The sequence below is a fragment of the Falco rusticolus genome, chromosome 20, assembly GCF_015220075.1.
Source record: "Falco rusticolus isolate bFalRus1 chromosome 20, bFalRus1.pri, whole genome shotgun sequence".
Classification (NCBI taxonomy): Eukaryota; Metazoa; Chordata; class Aves; order Falconiformes; family Falconidae; genus Falco; species Falco rusticolus.
The window spans coordinates 3,697,620-3,725,563 of NC_051206.1; the positions used below are offsets into that span (position 1 = coordinate 3,697,620).

The 27,944-nt window shown below is 56.0% G+C and overlaps 2 protein-coding genes across 6 annotated transcripts in view; both read left to right on the forward strand.

Annotated features, from left to right (window-relative positions):
* The first annotated feature begins 197 nt into the window (after positions 1-197).
* On the forward strand, positions 198-4,852 carry EGR3 (early growth response 3). 2 transcript variants are annotated; one of them, XM_037371577.1, is made up of 2 exons: positions 198-464; positions 1,519-4,852. In XM_037371577.1, the coding sequence occupies exons 1-2, from the start codon at positions 311-313 to the stop codon at positions 2,562-2,564; spliced, it is 1,200 nt and encodes a 399-aa protein (XP_037227474.1). In that variant the 5' UTR covers positions 198-310; the 3' UTR covers positions 2,565-4,852. The 2 variants fall into 2 exon arrangements, with proteins under 2 accessions (XP_037227474.1, XP_037227475.1); XM_037371578.1 differs by lacking the exon at positions 198-464 and adding an exon at positions 1,116-1,228.
* Positions 4,853-8,845: 3,993 nt separating this feature from the next.
* BIN3 (bridging integrator 3) overlaps positions 8,846-27,944 on the forward strand; it is a 41,169-nt gene continuing 22,070 nt past the window's right edge. Inside the window, exons 1-4 of one of the 4 annotated variants that reach the window (XM_037371573.1) lie at positions 8,895-8,963; positions 19,571-19,619; positions 26,617-26,657; positions 27,276-27,337. In XM_037371573.1, coding sequence (XP_037227470.1) covers positions 8,956-8,963; positions 19,571-19,619; positions 26,617-26,657; positions 27,276-27,337 — 160 coding nt within the window. In that variant the 5' untranslated portion in view covers positions 8,895-8,955. Of the gene's footprint in view, positions 8,964-17,615; positions 17,734-19,570; positions 19,620-26,616; positions 26,658-27,275; positions 27,338-27,944 lie in introns of those variants that run through there. The other 3 variants (XM_037371576.1, XM_037371572.1, XM_037371574.1) reach the window with 3 other exon arrangements.

Consider the following 27,944-nt stretch of genomic DNA (forward strand, 5'->3'; position numbering starts at 1 on the left):
AGAGAGGAGGGGTTAAATCCTCCCACCCGCTTCTACAACCACATCTGCCAGCCAGATCGCCCCCTCCCCCTCGAGGAAACACCACCAGAGACCCACGGAGGACCGCACCCCCCCCGCGCCCCCTCCTCCGCGGCCACCCCCGGCTCCCCCCCCCCCTCCTCCTCCTCCTCCTCCTCCCCGGCCCCCCCCCCCGCCCCCGCCCCAACTTTTTCTCTTGCATGATTTCCCTCGCACGGATTTGCCACTCGGATGTTGTTTCCTCGGGAGCTGAGCTCGGAGCCACGTTGAACCAGCCTTTTCCTCCAGTGCTATGACAGGCAAACTACTGGAGAAGCTGCCGGGGACCATGAACACTTTGATGAACCAATTGCCTGACAATCTGTACCCAGAGGAGATCCCCAACTCTTTGAATATCTTCTCCAGCAGCAGCGACTCGGTGGCTCACTACAACCAGATGGCTGCAGGTAAGGGGGGGGGGGAGAAGAAAATGGGGAGAAGGGGGGGGGGGGTGGTGGGAGCCGGTGGGGCGAGGAGGAGGACGCTGTGGGTAGGGTGTCATGGAGCCTCGGAGGGAAGGGAAGCGCTGGGGCTGGGGAGCGTCCCCCCCCCCGCACCCACCCACCCCTTTCCTCGCCGTGTCTCCGCGCGATCGCTGCAGGGCTCCGCCGAGCGTTGCTGCCGAGCCGCCGCCGCAGGTACGGGGACGGCGGCCGGGCTGCGTGGGGAGGGGGACACGGGTGGGGTGGGAGGATGTGTGTGTTTGGGGGGGGGGGGGTTCGATAAGCGGCTGGGCCCCCCGTAGCGCGGAGGGGCCGCCCGCCCGCCCCGGGATCCGCGCGGTGCGGAGGCGCCGCGGACGCGCGTGGCCGTGGCCGCCCCCCCCCAGCCCGCAGCGGCGGCGGCAGCGTGGGCTCCCCGGGACGCGGCGGCGACTTCCCGGGAGCGCGGGGCTTGGGGAGGGGGGGACGACACGGCCGGCGACATGGGGGGCACAGGTGAGCGCCGAGGGCGGGGGGGGTGTCTCCCCGCGTGTCCCTGCTCCCACCCGGAGCCTCGCCAGGCTAAACCCGCCCCCCCCCCCCCCCCCCCCGCCGCCGTGTTTCTCCTCGCCGGGGCTCGGCGCAGCGAAGCAGCGAGTCGGTAACGGCGTCGGCGGCCGCAGCCGGCTCCGCGGAGTGCCCAGCGCTGCCGGGGGCTGGACGGGGAGGAAGCCTACCTGTAGCCGCAGGTACCTCCTTCCTCCGGCCCCACCGGCGGGGCGGCGGCGCTGTGTGTCCCCGGCCCCCCCCCCCGGGGACAGCCGCGGGGGCGGCAGCCCGGCCCCGCACCGCCGGGACCCTCGGCAGCCAGCGCCGCAGTACGCGGAGAGCAGAGCGGGGCGGGGGGGAGGACGCAGCGAGGGGTAGGAGGGAGCGGGGCGGGGGGCCCCGGAGCATCCCCGGTGCATCCCCGGGACCCCCGCCCGGGGCGGCGTAGCCCTCCCGGCTCACCCTGCCCTGCTTCTCTCGCACTTTGCAGATAATGTTATGGACATTGGCTTAGCGAACGAAAAGGCCGGCCAGGAACTGTCATCCTATTCGGGCACTTTTCAACCGGCCCCGGGCAACAAGACTGTCACCTACCTGGGGAAATTCGCTTTCGACTCGCCCTCCAACTGGTGCCAGGACAACATCATCAGCCTGATGAGCGCGGGCATCCTGGGGGTACCACCGTCCTCGGGTGCGCTCACCAGCACGCAGAGCTCAGCGGGCAGCATGGGCCCGCCGCAGGGCGAGGTGGACCAGATGTACCCCGCGCTGCCACCCTACTCCTCCTGCAGTGACCTCTACCCAGAGCCCGTCTCCTTCCACGACCCCCAGAGCAACCCCGGCCTCACCTACTCCCCCCAGGATTACCAGGCGGCCAAGCCCGCCTTGGACAGCAACCTCTTCCCCATGATCCCAGACTATAACCTCTACCACCATCCCAATGACATGGGCACCATCACGGAGCACAAACCTTTCCAGAGCTTGGACCCCATCCGCGTCAACCCGCCCCCCATCACCCCACTGGAGACCATCAAGGCCTTCAAGGACAAGCAGATCCACCCGGGTTTCGGGGGGCTGCCGCAGCCGCCGCTCACCCTCAAGCCCATCCGACCCCGCAAGTATCCCAACCGGCCCAGCAAGACGCCACTCCACGAGCGGCCCCACGCCTGCCCTGCCGAGGGTTGTGACCGCCGCTTCTCCCGCTCCGACGAGCTCACCCGCCATCTCCGCATCCACACAGGCCACAAGCCCTTCCAGTGCCGCATCTGCATGCGGAGCTTCAGCCGCAGCGACCACCTCACCACCCACATCCGCACCCACACCGGCGAGAAACCCTTTGCCTGCGAGTTCTGTGGCCGCAAGTTCGCCCGCTCCGACGAGCGCAAGCGGCACGCCAAGATCCACCTCAAGCAGAAGGAGAAGAAGGCCGAGAAGGGTTCGGCCGGGCAGCCCCCCACCGCACCCCCTGCCGCTGCTGCCGCCGCCGCCACCTCACCACCCGTTGCCCTCGCCCCTGCCGTCACCACGTGCGCTTGAGGGACCATGGGGAGCGGCGCAGTGGCACCCCTTCTCCCCTGCCCTCCGCACCGCTCTGGGGGGGGGTCCTGGGGTGGCCTTGCCCCCTGGGTTCAGGATGCCGGGGGTTGTGCTCCATGGGCTCCACTCTGCCCGCACCTGGATTGACCGGGTCCAGGCTGCCCGCACCTGGATCCTGCCTGCACTTGGATCGACAGGACCCGCACTGCCTGGACCCAGGCTGCCTGCACCCGCACTGCGCGCACCCGGATTGCCAGCATCCTGGCTGCCTGTACCTGCACCGCCCGGGTCCCGGCTGCCTGTACCTGCCCGGCTGCCCGCACCGCCCGGGTCCCTGCTGCCCGCACCCGCACTGCCCGGACCCGGCTCCCCACCGCCCGGATCCCTGCTGCCTGCACCCGGATTACGCGTACTGCCCGGATCCTGCCTGCCCGGATCCGGATTCCCCGGATCCGGCTCTCCCGGCTCCAGCACGGCCCGGATCCCAGCTGCCTGGACCCGGCTGCCCGCACCCCGCTGCCCGCGTCCCGCATCTCCCGGCTCCAGCCTGCCCGCACCCAGCTTGGCCTGGATCTGGGCTGCCCGGGTTCCAGATCGCGGGGATCCCGGCTGACCTGGATCGCCAGGCACTTGGATCCCACCTGCCCGGGCTCCCCAGTGGCTGGGCTGCCCAGGATCGGGCCGTCTTGGATCCCACCTGCCCGGGCTCCCCAGTGGCTGGGCTGCCCAGGATCGGGCCCTCCTGGATCCCACCCACCCGGGCTCCCCGGGGGCTTGGGGTCCCCAGGATCGGGCCCTCCTGGATCCCACCCGCTTGGGCTCCCCGGGGGCTTGGGGTCCCCAGGATCGGGCCCTCCTGGATCCCACCCGCTTGGGCTCCCCGGGGGCTTGGGGTCCCCAGGATCGGGCCCTCCTGGATCCCACCCTCCCGGCTCCCCGGGACTGGGCTCGCCTGGATCCGGTCCGTCCGGGTGGGGCTGGCTGGCTGGAGCCGACCCGCCTGGGCTTGGATCCAGCCCCCTTTGCCCCCCCCGCGCCCCCCCCCCCCCCCCCCACCCACCGCACCCCCCCGCGGAGGTAAGCGGGGTCGGGCCCCCCGGCCGGGCTGGCGGGGCGGGGGGCGGCTCTGCGGGTCCTCCGCAACTTCGGGGGGCGGCGGGGAGCGATGTCCCGGCAGCAGCTTTCGGGTTTGTTGGTGGTTTTTTTGTTGTTTTTTTTTTTCTTTCCCCCTTTTTTTTTTTTCCCAGCAGAAGGGAAATTCTTTACAGAAATGCAGAAAAAAAAAAGCAGTATTTTGCTGAATACTTTTTATAATGTGAGATATTTTTATTTTATTTTATTTGGTCACTTTAAAACAACCAACCAGCTATGGAGGAGAAAAATCAATTAGTCCTCTATTTTATTTTATTTTTTTTTCTTTCTCCTTCTGGTATGTGCATGTCATTGCATGACTGCTCTGATTTTTTTCTTCTTTTGTTTTAATAAAACTGTGCTCAGACATTTAAGCTAAACTAAGCAAAAATAATAATGACTTAAAAAAAAAAATCTTTGTTGCCAAAAGGTCGTGCTATCCAGGTTTGATGTCTGCATGTGAAAAAAAAAAAAAAACACATTAAAAACGTACAAAAAATAAAGAGAAGAGAAAGAATGCAGTCTAATTTATGTGAACCGAAAGGAACAAAAAAACCCACAATCAGGTTTAACCACACAAACCTAAGGGAATGATATTTTTTGAAAGACTTTTGTATAAAGTTGAGTACTTAGAGAAAAAAAAATCATACCAGATGTAATATATTTTGTGGATGTTTTTATTTCTTGGATTTATAGTACCTTATACTAAGGTTAAAAAAAAATAATTATGCTTGATATTGTGAAAAGGTGATAATTTTCACACACATTTCATTTGCTCATTTGTCATGTTGTAATGCAAATATGATAGTTAATGCATACAGCATTTTTAAGGGAAAAAATCAGAAATATTGAACTGATGTATTGTTGTACCATTTGCACTGTGAGCAAATGCTAATGCAGTAAATATATTGTGTTTGCTGACAATCAAAATCTGTAGTAAATATCTTTATTTTACCTTGCTTAAAAAGAAGATCTATATTGGTTTGGAAAAAAAAGAAAAAAAAGTCTCTAATATGTAAGGGGGATGTTAAAGTGGCTTGAAATGTGTAGGACGGTGGGTGCTGTGCCTCATTACGGGCGACTTTGAAACCTGTTTGTACATTTTTTTTCTAGTGTTGTATTTTTTGAAAAAAAAAATTTTTTTTTGTATGATTTTTTTTTTTTTTAAATAACCCAACCTTTTCTCAGCCCCCCTCTCCTTCAGTTCTGTTCACAGGACGGCGTGGCGAGACCAGCTGGCCAGGACGCTTGGGTGACCCCGAAGGTGACCGGCTCCGTCCTTGCGTCCCCCCTCCCTTTTCCCGGCTGCACGGGGACAGGGTGCGTTCTGCAGCCCCCCAAAACAACCGCGTCCTTGGTTTGTCCTTGACCTTGCGTCTTATTTTTCCCCGCTCGTGCCACCGCCGCCACCTTGACCCCGTCACCATTTTGCCGGCGGCTTTCGCCGGGTTGCATCTGTCGGATAACGGTGGGCAAAAGAGGATCGCGCCGCTTCAGCCGGTAATGCCTCCGCGCCTTTCGCCGGCCAAATCGCCCCAGGTACAGAGCAGAGAGGGGATTTTTGCTGGGCTGGGTCGCTCGGGTTAAAAATAACCCACCGGGATTCGGAGCTGGTGCTCGTACAGGCACGAGGGGCGGGTGGGAGAAGGAGCAGGACGAAGCGCTCGGGTGTTGGGAGCTGGCGTGCGTCTGGTGGCCTGTGATGGTTCAATCCTTCCCCAGCGATGGGCTCTCCTGGAGCTGGCGGTGGGCTGGAGTGTGCTGAGGGTCTGGGGTCCCATGGTCCACGTGGCGTTGGAGCTTCCCCTTTCCCCAGGGCTCGCCAGCAGTGCTGGCAGCCGGCGTTGGCACCGCGGTCTTCCCTGGCATTCCCGGGGCGTGGAGGCACTGGCACCGCCGTCAAATTTCCTGCTTTTTGATTTGCATCCGCAGCTGGGCCCCGGAGGAGCTGCTGGTCCTGCCAGGCCAGGCCAGCTCTGCCCATCCCTGGGGTTTTGCCGAGCTCTCCGGCTCGGAGAGGCTTTAATTTGAGGGAGAAGCCGGGGGCCGGGGGGGCCGCCCCGTGACTGAGGGCCAGGCAGCAATGGCATGGCCTGGCATTGGGGGAATCGCTTTGGAGCCCACGGGGGACGCGCAGGGTGGTCTCCCACCGGGATTCCCACCTGGTTGAGCTTTTGGTGACCATTAAGATGAGGCTGGATCGGCTGCTGGATCCAGTGTGGGGCCAGAGGGGCAGTGGGGGCTGCCCACCCCTCAGCGCTCCAGGCATCTCTGAGGTCCCGCAGTGGCCAGGGGCTGGATGCCAGTTCTGGAGCCGCCAGTCCCCGCAGTGTCCCCTGGCGTGGCTTGGACAAGCTGAGGTGGATGGATGGGAGCCGGAGTCGCCATGCACCCAGCCGACGGCACGGGGAGAGCCACCGTGACCCCTGGCATCACCTGAGGGTGCTGCGGTGGAGCTTGCATCCACCTCCACCGGCGCCTTGTGCTGGAAGATGTTGGAGATGCCGGGCATGGGCAGGCGGTGGTGTGGCAAAGGCTGCCAGGAGATGCCACACCACCATCACCACACCACGGCCAGGAGCCACCCAAGGTTTCTCCAACACTTTGGGCTCCTTCGCTGTGGGCGAGGAGGAGGAGGAGGGATGGCACCCACCGAGCCTCGACGGGGTGTTGTGGCTCCAGCACTGGGCTGGGGACCCGCTCTGCCATTGGGGTGCAGGCGTCCTGCTGGGCAGGACCCCCCTCTGCATGGAGCAGGAAGGTGAGGAGCACCCTTGGGTGGCAAAACGCGTGGAGTGCGTGCAGCACCTTGCACAAAAATGTTGGTTGCTACGGAAACACGGCACTTGCCATCCCCATTCTGGGCGATCTGTGTTCTGGGGAGGAGGGAAGGGCTTGCCAGTCACGTACCAGCTCAACACAACTTGCTGCCTTTCCCTTCTCGACGGCAGCTCTGGGTTCCGGAGGAGGCCACCAACACCTCGCTGCTCTCCGCTGAGGGTCTTCGGGGCTTGGCAAGCTGTTGTTGAAAGCCAAGAGCTCACCACGGGATGGGATTTGCTTCCGAGGAGGAGCACCAAGAGCTGAGACCCCATCACTGGGGTCGGGAGCGACGAGGACCTGCAGCCAGCAGCTCCTGGTTTGCAGCTGGTGGATCTCCATGCCACAGGTGTTGGTGGGATCCCTCCCCGATCTTCACAGCCTCGCCCGCTGCCCCAGTGAGAAACTTCTGCATAAGGTCTGGATGGTTTCTGGATCACCCGATCCCTCATCTCCTGCTCTGTGCTGGTGCCGTGCGGATCCACCCTGCCTTCCTCCCTGTTCCTGGCCAGGGTGGCAGCTCCAGCTTCTGCTCCTGGCAGAGCGTTTTGGAGGAAGGACTCAAAATTCATGACAGCACGTGGGGCAGAGCCTCCAGGGAAGATGCTTCCCGAGCCCCGTGGCCATCAAGATGCCCAGGTGCCAGGACCTGCTCATCCCAGCTCTGCCTCCCACCCTTCCCGGCCGTGTCCCCTCCACCCCGAGGTGCTGGTGGGGGGACGGTGGCTGGGAGCAGCAGCATGTCCCAGCAAGGAGTGGCAACCACCGGCAAACCACGGGCACCAGCCTTGCTCCGTCCTTCTTCTTCCTCCCCACGCCTCTGCTGGGGACGTGGCGGGGTCCCCCATGCTGCCCCCCCTCAGGGTTTGCTCTGACACCCCAAAACTGATGCCACTGTGCCACCTCGCAACCCCCTGGCTGCCTCTCTGCATCCCGGCACAAAACCGGTGCGTGGGGGCTGTACCCCCCTGCCCCCCGCCCATGGTTTGCCCCCCCCACTTTGCTCCTTTTCGGTTAATCCCCTGTCCTCACTGGTGTCGGTAACACCTTCCCAGTTTAGCATCATCCTCCCTGGCTGTAATTACCGCGCTGTTTACCTCCACCTGCTAATTGATAAAGCCACCCTTGGCGCCGGTCCTGGGCCTCCTCCCCTTGGCCCCGTGCGGTGGCACGTGCTGTCACCAGCCTGGTGACACCGGGACCAAGCCGACTCCCCCTCGGTGGCAATGGGGGTCCGAAGGAACCCAGTGCTCAGGGAGGGGGGCGTTTGCTTCATCCCACCACCCCCAGGGTCACCGCAGGGCTGGTGGTGGCTGCTGGGGACAGTGCTGAGGATGGGGGGGTGGTGGGGGTGGTGGTTTGTCACCAAAACGGCTTTGCTGCCCTACCTGCCCAGCCTCCCGGAGTCAAGTTTGCGGGGGTCTCCCCAAATCTGGGTGCTCCTGCCCTTCCAAATGTGCTGCATGTCCCTGCTGCCCTCCCCCTGGATCTCATGGCTGGGGCACCCCCAACCCTCGTCCACCCCAGGGTGCTCCCAGGTACCCCACCCTCATGCCTTTGCCCACCCCAGGGATGCTCCCAGGCATCTCCTCCCTGCACCCCTCGCCCATCCCAGGGGGGTCCTGGGCATGCCTCACCCACGCCAGGGTGCCCCTGGACATCCCCTCCCTGCACCCTTGCCCACCCCAGGGGGCTCCTGGGCATGCCTCACCCACGCCAGGGTGCCCCTGGACATCCCCTCCCTGCACCCTTGCCCACCCCAGGGGGCTCCTGGGCATGCCTCACCCACCCCAGGGTGCCCCTGGACATCCCCTCCCTGCACCCTTGCCCACCCCAGGGGGCTCCTGGGCATGCCTCACCCACGCCAGGGTGCCCCTGGACATCCCCTCCCTGCACCCTTGCCCACCCCAGGGGGCTCCTGGGCATGCCTCACCCACGCCAGGGTGCCCCTGGACATCCCCTCCCTGCACCCTTGCCCAACCTAGGGTGCTGCTGTTCCCCTCGCCCACCCAGGGTGCTCCCAGGCCCCCCACGCTCAAGCCCTTGCCCACCCCCGGGACCCCCGGCCCCCCCCCCCCCCCCCAGGGATGCTTCTAGGCATCCCCTCCCTGCATCCTCACCCACCCCAAGCACCCCCGGCCCCTGCCCACCCCCCACCCACCCCGGTTTTGGGGGGCCGCGGTGGTTTTGCTCCAACGCCCGCCCCGTTTGCAGCGTTTGCACCCCGAGCGGGGGATTTGAAGGGGGTCCCTCCCCGCTCTCCCCGCCGCACAGAGCTGCGCGCCCCCTGCCCTGCCCCGTGACGTCACGCCCCTCCCCGACGTCACCCCGGCGCGGCACGCGGCGGGCTAACGCTCCTCCCGCCCGGCGGCGGCGCTGCCGGAAGGGGCGGGGCGGAGGCGGCGGCACTTCCGGGAGCGGCGCGGGGCGGCGGGGGACCATGAGCTGGTGAGTGCGGGACCCCGGGGCCCGGCCGCGCCGTGCCCCGCTCCGCCCTGCCCCGCCGCCACGGGGCCCCCGGCCACGGCTGGGGCTCGCCGCCACCCCGCGGCCGACACGGTGAGGCCTGCTGCGGTGCTCGGCCCGCCAGGCCTCGGCTCCTCATCGCGGCCGCCGCCGGGGCTGGCGGCCTGGGGGGGCCTCTGGTGCTGGCTCGGAGGGGTCCCCCGGGGCTGGCGGCTTGGGGAGCCCTCCCGGGGCAGGCCCTGAGGGGATCCCCGGTCATGCTGGCCCTGAGGGGGGTCCTCCAGTGCTGGTCCGGCAGAGGTCCCCCGGTTCTGGTTCTGAGGGGATCTACGGAGCTGGTGGCCTGGGCGGTCCCCCCCCCCCCCCCCCCCGCCGCGCTGGCCCTGAGGGGTGTCGTGTGTCGTCCCCCCCCCCAGCGCTGGCCCTGAGGGGTGTCGTGTGTCGTCGTCGTCCCCAGCGCTGGCCCTGAGGGGTGTCGTGTGTCGTCCCCCCCCAGCGCTGGCTCTGAGGGGTGTCTCCCCTGGGCTGCTGGCCTGGGGAGCCCTCCCGGGGCAAGCCCTGAGTGGTCCCCGGAGCTGGCAGCCTGGGGTCTCCCCAGTGCTGGCCCTGAGGGGGTCCCCCTTGGGCTGGCGGCCTGGGGGGTCTCTCCAGGGCTGGCCCAGCAGGGGTCTGTGGTGCTGGTTCTGAGGGGGTCTATGAGGGTAGTGGCCTGGAGTGTCCCCCCTGGGGCTGGCCCTGAGAAGGTCCCTGGGGCTAGAGGCCTGGGGCTGGGGGCCTGGGGGCGTCTCCCCCAGAACTGGCCCTGAGAGGGGTCCCTGGCGCTGGCCCAGTGGGGTCCTCGGTGTAGCTGCCTCGAAACTGTGTCTGTGGGCATGCATATGGTATACGGATTCTGATGGATGTGCCCCTGGAAAGCCCCTTGTCTGTGCCCCCCAGCAGCAGCTGCCTGTCCCTCCCGAGGCCACAGCGGGCCTGGCCCCCTTCCTGGGTAAGGGGGAGCACAGGCCGAGCCCCTTGGCCCCCCCAACCCTCCCACCTCCCCACAGCAGGGCTCGCCACCCCATGCCCAGGCACTGCTGTGGGGAGACAGGGGGGTCCCCAAAAATCCCCAGCAGCTCTGTGAGTCTGAAACGCTGTAAACTCACCTTCAACTCCATTAAAAAAAGCTTTTGCCATTAAAAAAAAAATAAAAAATCCCACGTGTGTTTGAATCAGACATGTGAAGGGCTCAGTTCGGCTACCACGGTGCGTTTGGCATGCTGCTTCTGCGCATCTCCCCGCCACTTCTTTAAACTAATTATAGCAGAATTTAATCTTGGCTGCTGCGTGTGATTTCTCATCCTGGGTAGCGATTTAGAGCCAGTGCCATCATGAGAGGTGAAGGATGGGATGGTTAAAGGAGAAAAAGGCCCTTGCCTGGCGCTCTCAGGTTGAGTTTGTCAGGGCAGGCACATGGTGAAAATTGAAGATTTTTTTGTTTGGGCTGGGAGTGGGGGAAGTCGTGGTCTGGAAACATACTTTGAGAATATAATGATGCACACGCAGGTACCTATTAAAATGGGGCCTTTTGGTTAAAAATACACACTTATTCACTGGGTTCATTTTTGTTCCGCTTTACTCATCTTGGAGCAGCCATGATTATAGGCGGCGTCAGTTAACAAGGGTCTCGCAGCCGCCTTTTGCCCAGGCTGCCCTCCTGAGCTCTGTGGGTAGCATGGCCTGGGGGCTGCGTTTAGCAAGCTCTGGCTGGTGGAAGACACCTGCTCCCCTTTCCTGGTCTGGGAGGAGCTCCAGAGTTGAAAACATAAGAGAGGAATATTCCCTTCACATGATGGATGTGGAATAATTGGGGTGCAGAGCGGCACCGCTTCCCCTCTGTGCTTTCCAGTGTCCAGCCAGCCGTGCTGTTCCCCAGGGACCTCGCCTGGGGACTGTAGCTTATGGCGCCTGGTGGCTTCCCTACAATACACGTGGCTTTTGCTGAGAGATCGGGTGTTTTCGCCTTTTGCTGGGGAGGAATAAAAGGTCATTGCTGAAAGGAGGGGGACACTCGGGACTCCACTGCAATCTGAGTCTCCTCTTTCTTCTCCAGCAGCGTCAGTCCTTTGGTGTGTCGTGGCTCTGCTTACGCGCGAACGCGAGGGGCTCGGACCCCGCCAGGCTTCAGCAGCGTGTCAGAGGCACAATCGCTCTCAGTTCGGCCTCGCTGGCCGGCCGGCCCTGCCAACCCTCCTGGCAGATAATTCCCGCAGCCACCCGCCCTGGATGAATCGCCCCATTCATGGGGGGGGCCTGGAGTTCAGCGCCCGGCTGGCAGGGCCGGGCTTGGCGTGACGTCCACTTCGCCGACGCAGCGAGGGGTTACGCTCCCGCCGGCAGCGGTAACAAATGCCGGCGTGCGTGCTGGGGAGGGGGAACCGATTGTGCTGGGGTCATGCCCTGCTCCTCAAATGTCAGAGGAAAACATGTCCGGCCGCAATGCCGCAGCTCTGCCAGCCCCAATGCCGCTGCTCTGCTGGCCCCACAGAGGGAGCGAGCTTTGTCCCAGCCCGGCGAGGCGGGAGGCTGCTTTGTGCGGCACAGTGTGTTTGCTTAGTTTGCACGTGCATCCCTCTCCGGCAACGGGCACCGTTAGACCCAGAGCAGCATTGATTAAAACCTCTGTTTTTGCAGGGGTCGGCTGTTGCAGCTGATCAAGCGGATGGAGCTTCATCCTCAGCTCTGTCCTGCAGGTCACGCTGAGGAAGCAGCACGTAACTCTGCCTCCAGTTTTGCTTCTGCACGTTTGTTACCTTAATTTTTTTCCAAAGGCCTGTGAGAGATCCCAGCAGCTGGAAGGGCAAAGAAGCTGTTTGCAAGCGGGATGGTTGATGCCTTGTTGAATTGCGTGTGGTTAATCCTTTGCTTTCCCTCGCTCTTTGCGAGTGCTTGGTGGCTTGGGGGTTTCTGCGCTGCATCGGGACTGGGAACAGCAGTGCCCGATGTACTAACACAGGAAAACTTTGCTCCAGAGAGTACAGAGTAACCTGCTGGTGACAGAGGCTGGGTTAAACCCCCAAATTCCTGACTCCTGCACCTAGGCAACTAGGCAGTGCTGTCTTTCTAGGCTAAGCTTTATTTAGAGCAGGAGTAGGCTTGTTTTGGGAAACAGCCTTGCATGGACAGATGAGATGTTTTCTAAATCTTGGCAGAGCTTGGTGGCTTCCTTTAGGCTTTTGCACTGTGGATTGGGGTCTGTTGAACGCATTCATAGTCCCCTCTTCCTCACCGCTCACCTGCGGCCTTGTGTTTTGGAGAAGGGAGGGGAAAATACGCCAGCAACTACCTTGGCGGTCACTCGCTTTAGAAAATAAAAAGAGAAACAGAGCTTTTCTTGTATCATCACCCTCAATTGCCACAAGCGTCTCATTTGTGGCCACCTAAAGGATTTTATTAAGGTTCGTGGAACCCTGTAAAGCCAAATTTTGTTGCAGCTCATAACCAGACTCCCAAATACCTCCTCTTTTGGTTTCCCAGCTCCTACAGGTGATTTTGCAAACGGGAAGGGGGTTTTAGTAGCGTGACAGCTCAATATCTGAATGCTGCCTCTCGGCACCGCTGCAACAGCTGGTATTTACTGGGAGAAAAAATATGTTAAGCAAATGTTGACAGTGAGGCAGTGCGAAGCACGTGTTTTCATGTTGCAGTGCAGCGTATTATTGGTCTGCAAGGGGGTTGCCGTTGCCGGACTGCTAAACCATATGCCTCTTGGCAGGGAGCTCTTGCTAAGTGGACTAAGGAGCTGGCATTGATTTGAAGTCGGGAGTGGAAATGTGTGGTTATGCGATATTTAACTCCCCAGATCTTTACCAGACGCAATCTAGAGTTAAGGTGAATGTGTTCTCTGAAATATTTGGGGATGGAGGTGAGGAAGAGGAGCTGTCTGCCTGGGAAAGGGTGGTTGAATGGGTGGATTTATGCCTGCTAGCAAGGGGAGAGGAGAGCGCGGGGAGGTGGCAGGCATAGCCGGGTTGTAGCGTAAGAGTGTTGGTTATTCATTTTGGTTTCCATGTTTTGGAGCTGCGCTGTGGCCACGTTGGGCAGGTGCGATGCAAACACAGACCAAGGCGCTGTTTTCTTTCCAGTGAATCAATATTGATGTTTTTCGGCACTCAAATCGCAGTCCTGTTGTGGTCAATGGCAACGCTCCCCCTTCTCTCCGGGTTTCAACGATACCGGGATTTGGAGATTGAGCACGGGATAAAATTAGATTGGATGAAGCAACTGGATACCAAAGCGGTGAGCGAGGTCCGCGCAGCTCCCAAACACCTCCCTGCACGGCGCTGCCGTGTGTAGCGCCTGTGCAAGGCGGTTTGCGCATCCCAGAGGTGGTATCGCGGTGAAACCGACACGCTGGCATGCCCTCGGCAAAGCGGGCAGCGCCGGCACATCAGCTCACCGCGGCATCTTGCGGGGTGGAGCAGCTGGCAAGAGTCACGCGCCGCGTCCTCCACCGTGGTGGGAGATCGCAGCGCCTGGTGTGGTCCTTGGAGCGCCATTAGCGCGTGGCTATTTCTTAATTACTATTTTTTCCACCTTCTTTGTACAGGTAGCTAAAAAACAGTGTTATAGTTGAGCCACAACCGTGTTTCACAACCATGCTTAAAATGGATATTTTTGTAGCATAGTCAGGGCCTAAAACAGCCTTGCAAAATTCTGCTCGCCCACGCGCCTGGCGTGAGTAATTTTCTTTTGATGGGTGAGTAAAATATCATTATTTTTTTCATGCTCATCTTGGAATGGGTGGGAGAGTAGATTCTGACATTATTTTTGATTTGCTTAACATTGACACCGTGCTTGGCTCTGTGCAAGATGCAGAGGTACAAGCAGCCCCTGCTCCGAAGAGCTCGCCGTCGGCAGGCGCACCTCTCCGCTGCCAAAGTTGAGGAAGGCGCCTCGTTTTGCTGGGCTGACCCAAACCAACGTGAAATGGATGCTGACATCTTTTTTTCCTTCTCCCCTGCTGCAAGGGCTGACCCTGACATCCGTTTGTGGCTTAATGCCTATGAGTTTGTAGGGACGGGGTTGAAATGCAGGTGGGAGCGCACGCCTGCGGGGATGGATGTGTGTATTTCCGAGGGACCGTATCCCCACGTCGCTCCTCTCCCTGCCTCTCACCACCCCGTGACCTCCCCTCTCGTCTCCACCAAAGAGAAAACCCAAACCAGATTTTGGCGCAGAGTCTCCCTCGACATAAGCTGTTTGTGATCCGTTTGAATAATTTTTTCCTTTTTTTGCCTTCGCGCTGTGTTTGGAGCGGTTGCTATGAGTTCCTGCGAGGCGGGGGGAGTGGGGTGGGACGGTGCATGCAGTTTCCATGGACACGATGTAGTACATTGAGGCATCCGGAGCGATGCTTGAGATTAATGTCTAACCCATGTCTGCCTTCGTGCCTTTCTCACGTGGGCAGGGCTGGGATCCCCACTGCGCCGAGGGCTCGCTCTGGGGCAGCCCGCATGGCCACGGATTTGCAGTTTTTGGTGTTTTTTGTAGGAAGCCCAAAGTTGTGAGACCCGTGGTGTGAGTGCCCCGGGTTGGTTTTCTTGGCGTGCATGTGCACAGCACCACGTGCCCTGCCAGCCTTCGCCGCTTTTCCTCTCCTCGCGCCCTGTGCAGGCTGCGTTCAGCACTTGTTGGGACTTAAGAACACTAATGAGATAATTACTCCTGCTTCAGCAGCTACTGATGATGGTCGCAGCTGCCCTTGAACTTGCAGGGTTCTCTGACTTTCCCGCATCACAGAAAGTTCCTTCCCTAACACCGATGTCTTGTAGTGATGCTTACCTTAGTGCAGAAGGCATGGGGAGGAGAAGTGGCCAGCACGGAGATCCTTGCTCAAACTCACTTGATAATGGCAATGAGAAAGTGAAAGTTGTTATCTCCACATTCGCATCCTTCCTCGGATGTTTCCGACCTTCCTCTTGATGTTTGCAGGAGCGCTTTGATCTCTCCTGGATAGCAGTTAGTCCCATGAACGGGCAGGTCTCCTGGCTGCAATTACACCTGAACCCGGAGTCCTCTTCCAGAGCAGGAGCTCAGAAAACCCCAGATGAGGGGAAGGGCCTCTGGCTGTCACAGGGGGAGTTTCTGGGGTAGCTCAGGGCCAGTTTTTGGCTTCACGGAGGATCAAGTGTAAATGGGTGGTTTAGCAGAAGCCCTCGGCATGCCGCATGCCAAAATCTTTGGGACGACTGGCCTTGGTGGGTTGGGGTCACCCCTCGCTGCGCAGGAGGCTGGGTATCGTCCTCCTGGCTGCATGCAGAGAGAGGTTTCTTTCCGGTCAAAGAATTGGGATTTTTGGTGGAAATTCAAAAAGTGAAAAGCTCTGGCAGAAATCCAGGCTGCACTGGCTTGCTGGCGCTTGGGGTTTCGATGAGAGGGAGAGAGAGAAGAAAAAAGAAAAAAAAGCCCTGAAACTTTCCACGGGAAGTGGGCACTTTTCACAAAACATGAGTTTAGTTGACAGTCTGACGGTGGTGGTACCGATAAAAACTGGTTGTTACCACTGGTTCATACCACAGCAAGACCTGCGGGTCCCTGGCAAAAGCCGTGGCAGAAATACTGATTTTGGTGGTGCGCGGTTGCCAGAGACTTGGCGTCATTTTTCCTAAGTGTCTGGGTAATTAACCTCCAAAACACGATGCGAGCGCGCACATCGCCCCGGCGTTGGTTCTCCCTGCCCCTTCCCTCACCTGCTGCTTGTCCACCCTCTGTCCACCCTTCCTTCTCTCCCCAGCCCCTGGTTTTGGGGGGGCTTATCAGCTGTGGGTGAAAATGCTGCGTGTTTATCCCTTGCTTATCTGCAGGGGGTCTTCTGGGGCCTGATTAGGGGTTGCAAAGCGATGTTCGGATGAAAGGTGCCACGGGGGAAAGGGTCACATCCACCACCCCTTATTTATTTGATCGCCAGCTGGGCTCCCCAGCCTCCCCGCCGCCTGCTCCGGGCCAGGGCTGGTGCCAAGGTTTGATGTCCTGCTCGGTCCAATGCAGCAAAAGGACCATCGCCTCCCTAAATTAGCAATGATTTAGTCTGATTCACGCTGGCAATTCCTGCGTGCCTTCGTTTCAGGGGACTGGCGGAGAGTGGGAGGGGGAGCTACATGTTTTAAACTCCAGCTCCCTGCAGACCTCATTGAGCTGTATTCCCCCCCTGCCTGCGAGGTTTGTTTGCAACTCTCCTGTGCATCCAGAGGAGAATTAGCTGCTTTGGTGTGTGGCCCTGGGTTTGCACATGGAAAAGCCAAGTAAATATATGACATTGCTGGGGAAACTTCAGAGAAAATTAGCCACAGCTTCTCCCACCTTCCCCTCCCTGGGGTTCCTGAGCATCCCCGAGTAGAAGCTTGCAGGATTCTCTCCACCCACACTTTTTTTCCTACTTTAAGCTCTTCCCACCCCCTCCCTGCAGTGCTTCGCCCTCCTCCCTCCCAGCTGAACCCCACTGCTTTCCCAAAGTCCTGGTGACCTCCCTGGGGGGGTTGCTGGCCTGGGCCAGGGGCCAGGATGCTCCCCAGCCCTGTGGCGCAGGGGGGGACCGGGGTGGGAAGGCTCTGGCTGTGACTCAGCTCGCTCGCGCTCTTCAGGAACAGGATTTCAAGGGATTTCACACCCCAAACACAACCCCAGCTTTCTCTCGCTCAGCAGAAATGAGATATCAGAAAAATGTACCGATTCTGGTTTTCCTTTGGTCTACATAGACCCGTGCTCAGCTCTTGACGTAACGGTGATAACCATGCCAGGCTGGTAATCCGTGGCAGTAAAACTGACCCATCTCTTTCCCGTTTCTTTGCGTGACGCCTGTCGTACATTTCCTAAACAGAATAAAACACCCAGCGGCTCTTAATTTTTAAGCATATGGTTGTAACGCGCTGTGTTGTCTCCCTGTTTTGCAGGCTGGGATGGCGACTCACGGAGAGGCAAAAAGTCTCAGTGCCAGCAGCAGCTTGCTGTTGTGTTTTGAGACATGGGGTGGATCTGTTTGTTTTAAAAGCTAAGATATGGATCTTTTTTTTCTTTCCTACAGCTTTTGTTCCTTCTTATGCATCCCATATTAAAAGGCAAAGATTCAGCAACCAGGAGGAAGATTATCTCAAATTGTAAAACAGAAAAAAGAAGAAAAAAAAAAAAAGTAATTGGTGAATAGACATTACTTGTGTGGGGTTATTTTTAAGAGGTTTTACCGAGACAGACATAATTAGCCAACTGGCATCACGATGCTAATAGAGATATTTACTGCTTCAAAGTGTATTTGCAGTGTTGTGAAGCGCTCCAGTGACTTTCTTTTGTTCTGGAAGAAAGTAGCTGGGGTTTGGTTTGGTTTTTTTCCCTTCCCCTCTGGGGTGCAGGGAGCCCCTGTCCTCCCTGCTGCCTTTCCCTCAGCTGTTGCCAGCGCTGCCAGCTCAGTGGTACCCAACCGATGCCGATTCACTACTACTGGTTCCCCACTACCAGAATTGCCTCGCTGTAACCCAGCTTGCCAGCAGACAGGGATTGGGATTGCTTCTCTAAATAACCCGTATTGGCCAGGCAAGGGAGAAGGGAAGGTTGTATGCAGGTAATGCTTTAATCACCCTTTTAATTGTGCTTTCCCGCTAGGAACCAGCCCAGCTCCAACTTGAACCCTGCACTTGCTGCCGTGCTCCTGGAGATTGCCCAGCAGCTGCCAGGGCTCGTCGGGCAAACTGGTTTTTCTTGGGATAACTGGCTCCCCTGGGTAAAGACCACATCTTTTTTTCCTCCTTCCACCGAGATAGGCTGATGCCATCACTTCCAAAAACATCGAGTGATGGCACCTGGCTGCAGATGGGACAGCTTGTGCCTGCGAGAGTAAGGGAGGCGCCTCATTTTAGTTTATATTTGACCCATGTAGGAAAACACAAAGAAAAAAAAATCCTTATTTTTTTGCTTTCTTCCTGTAAGGCACCACACACCCAGTTATTGACAGGGTAATTATACACCAGACGAGTGTTTGTTTATAAAAGAAGTGTGATTCACGGCTGCCGGGCCTGCTGCAGGAGCTGGAAAGGGTTAACAACCTAAAATTATACTGGTCCCACTGGAGAACCATAAACAGGAAGTTCTCCAGAAAAACTTAAATTTAAACCTGGTGACTCAGGTTGGCTTGTGCTCCCTGAGCCACTCGGGAGGTACACAGGGGTTGTAACCCCTGTTTATTACCGGTGGCTAATTACACTGTTGGTTTGAAAACAGCGGCAAAGATGGGCAGAAGCGATGACGGGAGGGATCAGGTTGTCGGATAATCTTGGTTTTGGTTTGTCCGCATGGATGACGTGTCACTTCGTCGTGAGCGCTTTCCCCTGTCGTGTGGCATTGCTCATAGCTGGGTTTTACAGCATGTTATGCTAATAAAAATATTTTCTGGGGTTCCAGTTGTCTGGTCGAGCAGTGTTGTAGCAGCACTGGTGGGGAGGAACTTCTAAGTAAAGCTGGTGAGAAGCTAACGGAGAACCAGGCATGTGTGTGCTGCCCGGCGGTGAGAAAAGCCAGCCTGGGGGGCAGCGTGACCAGTGGCCAAGCCAGAGTCCTAAACCACGTCTTACTAGCTTAGACTTTTGGTAGCAGCATGAGAATTTGGACTGGTCCAGGAGGGGACTTGGGCACCTTCCCAAGAAGCGCCTGGGGTGGATTTGGGATGGGATGCTGATGCTGCCAAGCCTCAGGCATGCTCTAGTTGAGGCATCTCTGTGAAAAGATACTTGCGTTTCACGATGAGACCAATTTTTGCTTTTTAGTTAAAACAGCATGATGCAGAAAACGTTGAGAGATTTTGGATGAGACGCTTTAACCAAGCAGCACCTCTTTAACTTAATCAAATACATTGAAAACAGCAATTGAATTCCTGGATTTTCATTATACTGATAGGTGAAAGAAATTCAATTATTTTCAGGAGGGCTGCGTGGCTGTAACCATCTGACCCAGCCATCTTTACATGTGTTGTGTAATTTATTTTGAGTACTCTTCACCTTTGAGCTAGCTCGCGTGGGGAAAAATCATTCAGGTAACCCAGATTTGACTAGCAACCATATTAAAGATTTTAAGAATGAAGGCTGTTCTGCTGGCAGGTGAGCTGCTCCTACAGCTGTTGTATCAGAGAAATCCTTTGAAGCAGCTCACAGCTCCAGACACTTGGGTTGTTACTTTTTTTAATATCCTCTTTCTAAATATTTACAGGGTTTGGGTTTTTTTATTTTTTTTTCTTCCCTCCCCTTCAGAATTGGTTTTAAACATAGCAATGCTCTTCAGCAGTTCATTTTGCCCAGGAATGCCTGGAGCATCCCTTGCATTTATTTGCCTTCCCGGGATGGCGGGAGGGTGGGGAAAGGGATGTGCTGCAGCCGGCGATGGAGGTGCTGACCTCGCAGGAGACACTGGCTCTCGGAGGGGGAGCATGCTGCACGGAAAGGGGTGCTGTGGCCCCAGGAAGAAGCCCTGCTCACCCCAAACCCCATCATCGAGGACGAGACGCGCGGGGCCGGGCTGCTTGAGGCCAGCATCGCTTGCTTACACCTTCCCTCTTCTCTCTTTTCCAGGATACCGTTCAAGATCGGGCAGCCCAAGAAACAGATTGTACCCAAGACAGTGAGTAAACCAGTTCCCCCTTTTTAGATCCAGCCTTTGATCATGTGGCTGATGAGTCAAGCCGGCACTTTGACTCGTCCCATTTTGCGAGCGTGTGCGTGTGCGCGCGCGTGGGAGGGAGATGTGAGCGAGCAGAACCTGTTGCCGCGTGTGACCAGCGCTTGGTTCCTCGTGCGAGGAGTGAGGGGGAGCCCCAACCAGGGAGAGTATTTTGGTTTGGGATCTGTTTCTTTTTTTTTTTTTTTTTTTTCTTTTTTTTTTGGGGGGGGGGGGGAGTGGGGTGAGGGGAAGAGCTCTTTTGGTCTGGCACAGTTTTCCTCGGAGATGGCTGAACGGGCTTCCTTCCTTCCTTCCTTCTTTCAGCAATGGCTTGTTTGTTCATCCTTTCTGAGCAGATGGAGGAGGAGGAGTGGTTCAGATCGCTGAATATAACTGTTTCCAAAGAAAGGCTTATAAGCTGAGATGCTTAGTGCTCGGGCGTGAATTAATTTGTGCTGCACAGCATTTGCTTTAAAAGCAAATTAAAAAAGCATTTTGTATTCTCATGTATTTGAGACTCCTATCCCAAGTGCTGTTGCTTGCAGCTGGCTGTGGTATTTTCCTTTCTTAAGCAGATTGTCTTTGCATTTGTCCTGTGCAAAAAAAGCTGTGGGACCTCACAGTAGCTGTCCCTGAAAACTAACCTGCATACCTGCTCTAAAATAAGAGCCCCGACAGCGAGCGCGGTGGAGACCTTGTCTTTATAACGGCATTGGTGACCTAATCCCTTGAACAGACTAACATCTCTGATCCTTCCTCTCTGGGACACTCATCACGGCTAATTCCTCAGGATGCGTGGGCATTTGTGTTTACGGGGCAGTTTCTCCTTGGGACATGACATTTTCCCCTGGAGGCAGAGGGCTAATTCTGCCACTCCCTTGATGGCTTGATTGTCATATTTTATTTTAAAGGGTTTGGTAGTTGTCTGCTGTCATAGAGCAGCAATTTTCTGTAACAGCTCCAAACTGTCAGTATAAAATTTAAGCCAGGCAGGCGATGAAGGCAAGGGCTGATAAAATTCCTCAATGGTTTTTGCATCTCTTCAGCTGCCCTTTTTCCAGGGGCTGATGACCTGCTGCCGTCTGCGGTCCCCCGGGGGAGGCAGCCCCCCAGCCTCAGGTCTTCACACCTCTTCCAGTTCATTTCAGGAGCCCCCACGTTGCCTCTCTTCATGGGATTTTTGCCTCCCGTCCACTTTCCTGGTGTTTCCAACACCGATGTCCTTCCAGGCTGTCACAAGAACCAACTGCTCTGCAGCTTTGGGTGTCTTGGCCGGCTTTCTTGGTCGTCTCCATCCCACCCATTCTCACATCTGAGCTGACTATATTTTTTTTCTCTTGCCAGCGCTTGCTGGTTTCCCTCTGCTTCTGCTGTGTTTGCTGTTGCAAGGGGTTTGTCGGAGAGACCTTGTTCCCCTGTGCCGTGCTCCATTGCTGCTGAAATCAGCCGTCCCTGAGCTGCAGCAGGAGCTCGGGCTCCATGCAGATGAACGGTTGCACCTCTGAGAGCTTGCCTTCCCCTGAGCTGCTGGTATGTGCTGTTCTGAGGCAGTTGGCAGGCATTGCTTATATATATATATATATATGTGTGTGTGTGTGTGTGTGTATTAAATAGAACAGCTCAGAATATCCGGCAGGCAGAGGTTCATTCAGCAGCATGAGTGTTTCCAGGCCTTTTCCCTTTCCTTCCTTCCTTCCTTCCCTATCTTCCTCAGCTCCCCCAAGAAGAACAACAAGTTTTTGTGTCAACGACTCGGTAGCTCAGAGTTGGATGCTGCTTTTTAAATGGCTTCCACTTGCCTTGTGTTAATGATGGCGATACTCTCCAGGCAGGCAGCAGATACGTGGAAAGCAGAAAACAGGAAGCCCAAAGCTTTGCAACCTCACAGTAAGTGTAAAGTGCAGCTCTTCAAAGAAGAACAAACGACAGGAAACCACGGATCTCCCCTGGGAGCGAGGCGTTCAGCGTCGTGGTGTGGAAGTGATGGGACTGCTTTGTAGCTTTAGCGAGCTCGAGGCCCCTAACTTTACCTCCCAGTTGCAGGCTGAGGCGCTCCATCTGTGCGGGCTTTTGGGAACAGCCGTAGCAGCCAAGGTCTGTGATATTCCAGATGTTGGGCTCTGGAGCCCGCTGCAGGAAGTGGGAAGGTGTGGCATCTCCAGGGCTGCATCCCAAGCCGATCAGAAGGGAAGTGGTTGTGGGTAGAGGATCTCCCACTCACAGAGATTGGACCACAAAAGAGGAGGGGGGGGAGAGAAAAAAAAAGCGCATTTGTTCGGATCTAACTTTGGCTCTCCGTGAGGCATGTAACTGGAGCGCAGGAGAGGGGAGAATCCCGTAGCTCGCCAGCGAGCCTTTTTTCTTTTCTTGATGAAACGATGCTGGGGCTGGTGTCAAATCTGGGGCGGCAGCAGTACTGAAGAGCAATTTGTCCAGGCTGCAGTGGGAATTAGTCATGACTCCCTATGCCCACTCGCTGCTGAGCCTTTGAAGCAGGGCAGTGTCAGCCGCAGTTTAGCTCTTCAGGTAGAAGGAAACCCCCGTAGAAAATATTGGCTGGTGAACTGAAGTGATCTCCCACCCCCCAGACATGCCTCTGCTTTGTTTCCACCTTAACCTGGGCAAATCCAATTCCAGACAGCATAATCTCTCCCCTGAAAAGAGCAGCTGTCACCGGGCTTGCCGAGAGGCCAGGAGCCGGGTGGGAGGATCTAATGCTCAGAGAGGACCTGCTGTCAGCGGAGCCACAGAGGACACAGTAATACAGCCCAATTAAACTAATGCCCAGTGATAGGAGTTAAACCTGTTAGAATTATATCTCTCTGCAGAATGTTTATTGCTCAAATCTGATGCAGTGATGAAGCCTCTTCTGGCGGAGATGTTCTTCTCCCCCCCAGGACAACTTCGGTGCGAGCAGAGGTTATGCTGGAACCAGAGCTATAGCTGTCTTCCAAGCTCTCTTGCAGCTCCAGCTTGCTGAAGTTCATCTGCGTCACCCCGAGGTTGTACCCTGCTCTTCACCGGGGCTTGGGTTATCTGAGCCGGCAGGTAGCGGGGAAGAAGAGCCAGCCGTGCATCCCCATGGAGCATGGAGCCAAGTCAACAGCTGGGGGAGTCAGCCAGCCCTTGGGATGGGGCAACCCAGTGCACAACCCCTTCTCATCACCCAGGTTTTACCCCTTCCCTCCCTCCCCCAGCTGCACGCTGGCCTGGGCTGACTCAGATGGCTCTCGCCTTCCTCCTCCTTGCTGGCTAACCTTGGGTGAGTCAGCTTGGCAGGGAGCGCAGACCTGAGCTGTGGGCCCGCACGCCTGCCAAGCCTCCCTTCCTTGACTCATCCCAGCAGCTCTGCCTTCCCCAGGGATGTCGGATGGAGGAGCTCCATGAGCAGGAGGATTCCACTGCAGCTGCCGGCCGTCAGCACCTTTCCATTAGGCTCCACCAGTGAGCTGGAAATCCCAGAATAATGGAGTAAATGTCACAGAAGTGGTGGGGTGAACTCAAGTGACACCAGCTAAATAATTTTTTACTCATTTGCGTGCTCTTCCTTCCATCTTTAGCAGGATGTAACTGGTCTCTGCGGCTCGGAGGTGCATCCTTTTTCATTTTCAGCATGCCACCCAAGCAGCCTTTCTCGGAAGCTTTCTCGCGAGGTGGGGATTTGGAGAGCTTGCTGGGTGGTGAAGGCCCAGATACACCTGCACTCCGTGGCGCAGGAGCTCTGCTGTCAGACGCAGAGCGAATATTCACCCACATCGCTTGCCTCCAATTCTCCTCTTGCTTGATGGGATGGCAAAAGCTCAGCAGAAGTTCCAGGTTATAGCACAATTTCTGGCCTAATTGTATGGGTTTCTTTTTTTTTTTTTTTTTTTTTTTTTTTTTGAGAGGAGGGAGGAGGAAGCATAAGCTTTCCTCTTTTTCCCAAGACCCACGAAGAAGCTGAGACCACTGGAACATGTAGAAATCAGCTAGTCCTCCTCCTCCAGGAAAAGAAATTAACCTCAGGGGAATAAGAAGGTTCATCACAGTTCCTTATTTCCATCTCTTTGTAGTATTGGCTTTGGTCTTGCTTTGTTGCCTCGTAACCATGGTGTCGATTATGATACTGCCCTTAAAGCAGGAGGGATGTTATCGCAGGTGGAAGGCCCGGTGTTTGCAAACAAAAATAACTGGGTGAAAAAGAAGAACGTCGTTTTATTTCAATGCTTTTAAGAACTCATCGTTCTTTATGTAGATTTAAATAAAAACCCAGAGATGAGCGATCTTGCATTAACTAGCCTGTATGCCTAGAAGAAAAAGCGTTCAGTACAGAAACTCGTTTTGATTTGGGGTTTTTTCAGAAAGAGGCTGCAGAGAAGTGGGATTATTTTAATATTACGGAAACTTCCCTTTAGGATATTGTAATTTTCTTGCCTGTACTTCTTGTTCTCGTTACTCTTAACGTGATAATCCAATCCATAGCCTTTTGCCGTAAGTGTCGGGTATGTGTGGCCATTGATGATAGCTACCGGGAGCGGGAATTACTGTGTACTCTGCAAAATGTACTTGGCTTGCTGTCAGCTTGTCCTCCTTGCATGCCTCGGATCCGCCGATCGCTTGCTGCCTGCGAATCTGCACGGTGGGAGCACGTGAGAGCAGGTCTCGCCTGCCTCGTGCGTGGGGAGCCCTGCTCCTTGCTGCCTGCGTGGTACCGCTGGGCTCCTGCGATGCAAAGGAGAGCAGCGATGACTGGGAGGGCTACATCAGCCTGCAGACTGTGATGACTGGTAGCCAGTTGCTACTGTGGGCGTGAAAAATAAGAGCAATCCTTGGGCAGCTGTCTCTGCATAGATGGCACTGGAGATGTGAGTCAGGCCGGGCAGCTGAAGTGCCGCCTTGTAGATTCACCTCGATCGTTTGTAGAAAGCGCACAGGCAAACTGGGTTGGGTGTTTTCAGGGAAGCTTGGAAGCCCTGGGAAATTTTTTGGGGGGGTCACATCACCTGGAGGGTTGCAGGGGAGGAAGTTTTGCCTGCCTTCGTATCCGTCAGGCAGCGACGCCTTTTGCTCACCCCCGCTCATTGCACAGTAACGGGGGAATCTAACAGCAAAACGCAAGGGGCCGATACTGTTAATTTTTGCAGGTGGTTTCATTTTGTGGCCAAAACCTTTGGTTCTTGGAGGAACTGATTGCTGAGCAGACACGAGGAAGAGCCTCCAAAACAGGGAGAGACTTCCCAACAGTCTCCTGCGGACAGGGCTGGAGCTCCGTGCCAGGGGAAGGATACCACCAGCCTTCAAAGGACATATTTTTGAGTCGTGCCTGACCCTCTCTGGTTTGCAACCAAAACAATTCACACATAAGGCATATAAATAGAGCGCAATACTCCCTGGTTATTTTAGCAGCCGGAACAGCCATAGAAACTGAGGGTGATTTTTACTACGTGCTGGTTACCTGACCTCCAGGCACCAGCTGCTGCGGATTTCTGCAGAACTGTGAACCAGGCAGAAGTCGTGTGAGCTGCCCCCACACTGCTCCATGCCTGTTCTTCAGCGACCATTTTTAGCAGCACAAAAGGGAGCTGGAGCTGGGTGGAGGTTTTTCATCAGCAGGGAGAGCCAGCATGCATCCCCCGGATGGTGGGAGCTGATGGTGTGGACAGCTGTCCGTTGGGGATGGGGCACACTTGCTGCGCCGGGCACCGGCTGCCTTCAGATCGGGCTGGTCGTGTCACTGTGTAGTTCAAGTCTATCTGAAAGCAGAGACCAGAAAGATATTTAAAAAAAGAGGTTTCAAGAAAACTGGGATTACTGGGCTCCGTCTTAAAATACTGGTCTTTTAATAGCAGTTTTGATTGAAAAGCAAGTGTCTTTATTAAGTGTTCTGGTTTCACATAACACTGTTACATCAAGCCTGGGTTTGAAATCCCGAGGACAGCATGAAGATTTGGAACAAACCTTTGGATCCTTCTAGTCCTGGCTGCTTGCAACACTTAGCATTTCCTTAATAGCGGAGTAGCTTGACAACAGAAATGAACCCAGTTTTGATCCCATGACAACAAAAGCGCATGTATTTACTCTTGGCTGGTCAATTGAAATCCATTTGCTTATTTGGTCGACGAGGTGTGGAATGAATGTTTAAGCGTGTGTTAAAACAGTCAGCATGGAAAGAAAGTTCCTTAAAATATCTTGTATCGCTGGAGATTTGCTGCCAGATAGCAAGTAGGAGGAAGCAGTCATTGATGTAGCACCAAGAGAAGGTTGTTCTTGAGCTCTGCGCTCTTCGCCAGCACAGGTTTCTCCTCCCTTGGCGAGGTGTCGCAGTCCACTCGGACCGCTGCTCCAGCTGAAGGATTTCATCGGAGGGAACTGTTGCAGGGAGAAGGAGCCTATGGAGGGGGCAAATAATACGGAGACGGGAGGGCTCAGCAATGGCTTGAGGGGGCTGCGGGGAGGAGACCCATCCTGCTGAGGGATGGGGAAGGAGAGAGCGGCTGGGTGGGGGTCTGGCAGCCAGCCACGGGCAGAGCCACCGCAGGGCACCTCTGCGGCGTGCTGCTGGAGGAGAAGCGGCTCCTCTCAGCTCCTGGGACGATCATGCCTCGGGAAGGGAAAGTGGGCTCGTCCCCTGCCAGCACCGAGCTGACTGTGGGCGCCTGTGTCGGTGCGTGCTAAGTTGCGATCTCTCTGCTTTTAAGGCATTCCCATTTACTCCGTCAGCTTCCAATTCATGTGCTGGAGCACATCCTTGGAATGAGCTGACGCAGTTGGTGGCACTGTCTTTTGCTCTAAGAGAGTCTGGAGGAAAAAAAACCCCAAAACCAACCAAGATTTCATTTACTTTTGAAGTGTAACTCCCATTATGCTTCCCAGGGTTCACGTAGGCATTTCCCGAGGACAGGTTTCCCTGCCCAGGTCGTTGCCACTCCAGGCTCTGCTGCGGTACCTTTGAGCTGATTTCCATCTCGTCTTTCCGCAGGTGGAGAGGGACTTTGAAAGGGAATATGGAAAGCTTCAGCAGTAAGTATCAACCACACCGGTAAAACAGGAACAGTAGCATACTTCTCTGTTGTGCCCTCTCATTGCATCTTCCCAGGAAATTTTAGCCAGTTATGCTCTTCCCAGCAAATCACTCACTGCCCTGTAATTTCTAATTCTTCAGAGTTTCCCTGGTGGCTGGGTGTTCAAAGGTGGCCTAAGAAGTATTTGCAGTGGGGTTGAGGTTTGCAGATTACGGCAACTCTGAAGTAAAAAGTGTAAAATTGCTAGAAAACTGTGGGGTCGCCGAACAGCTCAACACCTCTGAGGACAAATACTGGTTTTACCATACTGACTGTGTCACATAAGCTCACACTTATCATCTGGAAGCATTTGGCTTTACCATTTGTGGCAAGTGTGAGGACTTAAGGAAATATGTGACTTTGAATAAGAGATCACCAACTTGAAAAAGTTGAAAACCATCTGAAAACAACCAGAAAAGGTTGAGCAGCACTGAACTTCATAGAGCCTTGCCTGGATATTTTTAACTCACAACAGAAGCCAGCATATTCAGCCCGTAAATGATTTGTTGCACGTATGATACACTTCAGTTTGTTTCTTTCCAAGATTCAGACTTTGCCTTGTTCTCCCATCTTTCAGATTGGAAGATCAGACCAAAAAACTTCAGAAGGATATGAAGAAAAGCACAGATGCAGACTTGGGTATGTGACTGTAGGATACATAGACTGTGAACTTGGCCACAAAGAGATGAAGTGACTTTCTCAAGATCACATGAGTAATCTGTGACAAGTCTGGAAAACAAATCTAGATCTCAGTCCCACTCAGTTTGCTTAGTTACAAGGCCATCTGCATGAGGGCTGCCGAGCAGTATCTCAACCAAGGGAACAGAAAGTATGTTACGGGCTTGGTCCCTGTCTCTTGAGTGGCGGCTTGCTGTGTGGCCTTGGACAAGTCACTTGGTTTTCTTTGCCTCGGTTTCTGCAGCTGAAAAATAGGAGCAATTATGCCAGTTCTCACGTTAGACAGGCAGGAGCAGTCTCCAGCTGAGCCTATTGTGTCAAGCATAGTCACCTACTTCAGTCAAAGGCATCTTACGCTGGCTGAAGCCAAAGGAAGGTGGGACGAGGCTTTGGGGGGTCTGCAGAGCACCACGTAGGCATCGCTGCGTGTGTTTTGCGTCCGAACTGCTGACCTAGCAGCTCTCATTCAGGAATAACCCTGCTTGTTCCCTCGGTGGCTGCTTGCTTTGGCTTGACCTCGTGGCAGTGGGCGATGTAGGAAGCAATAAACAAGTCATCTCTGCGTGTA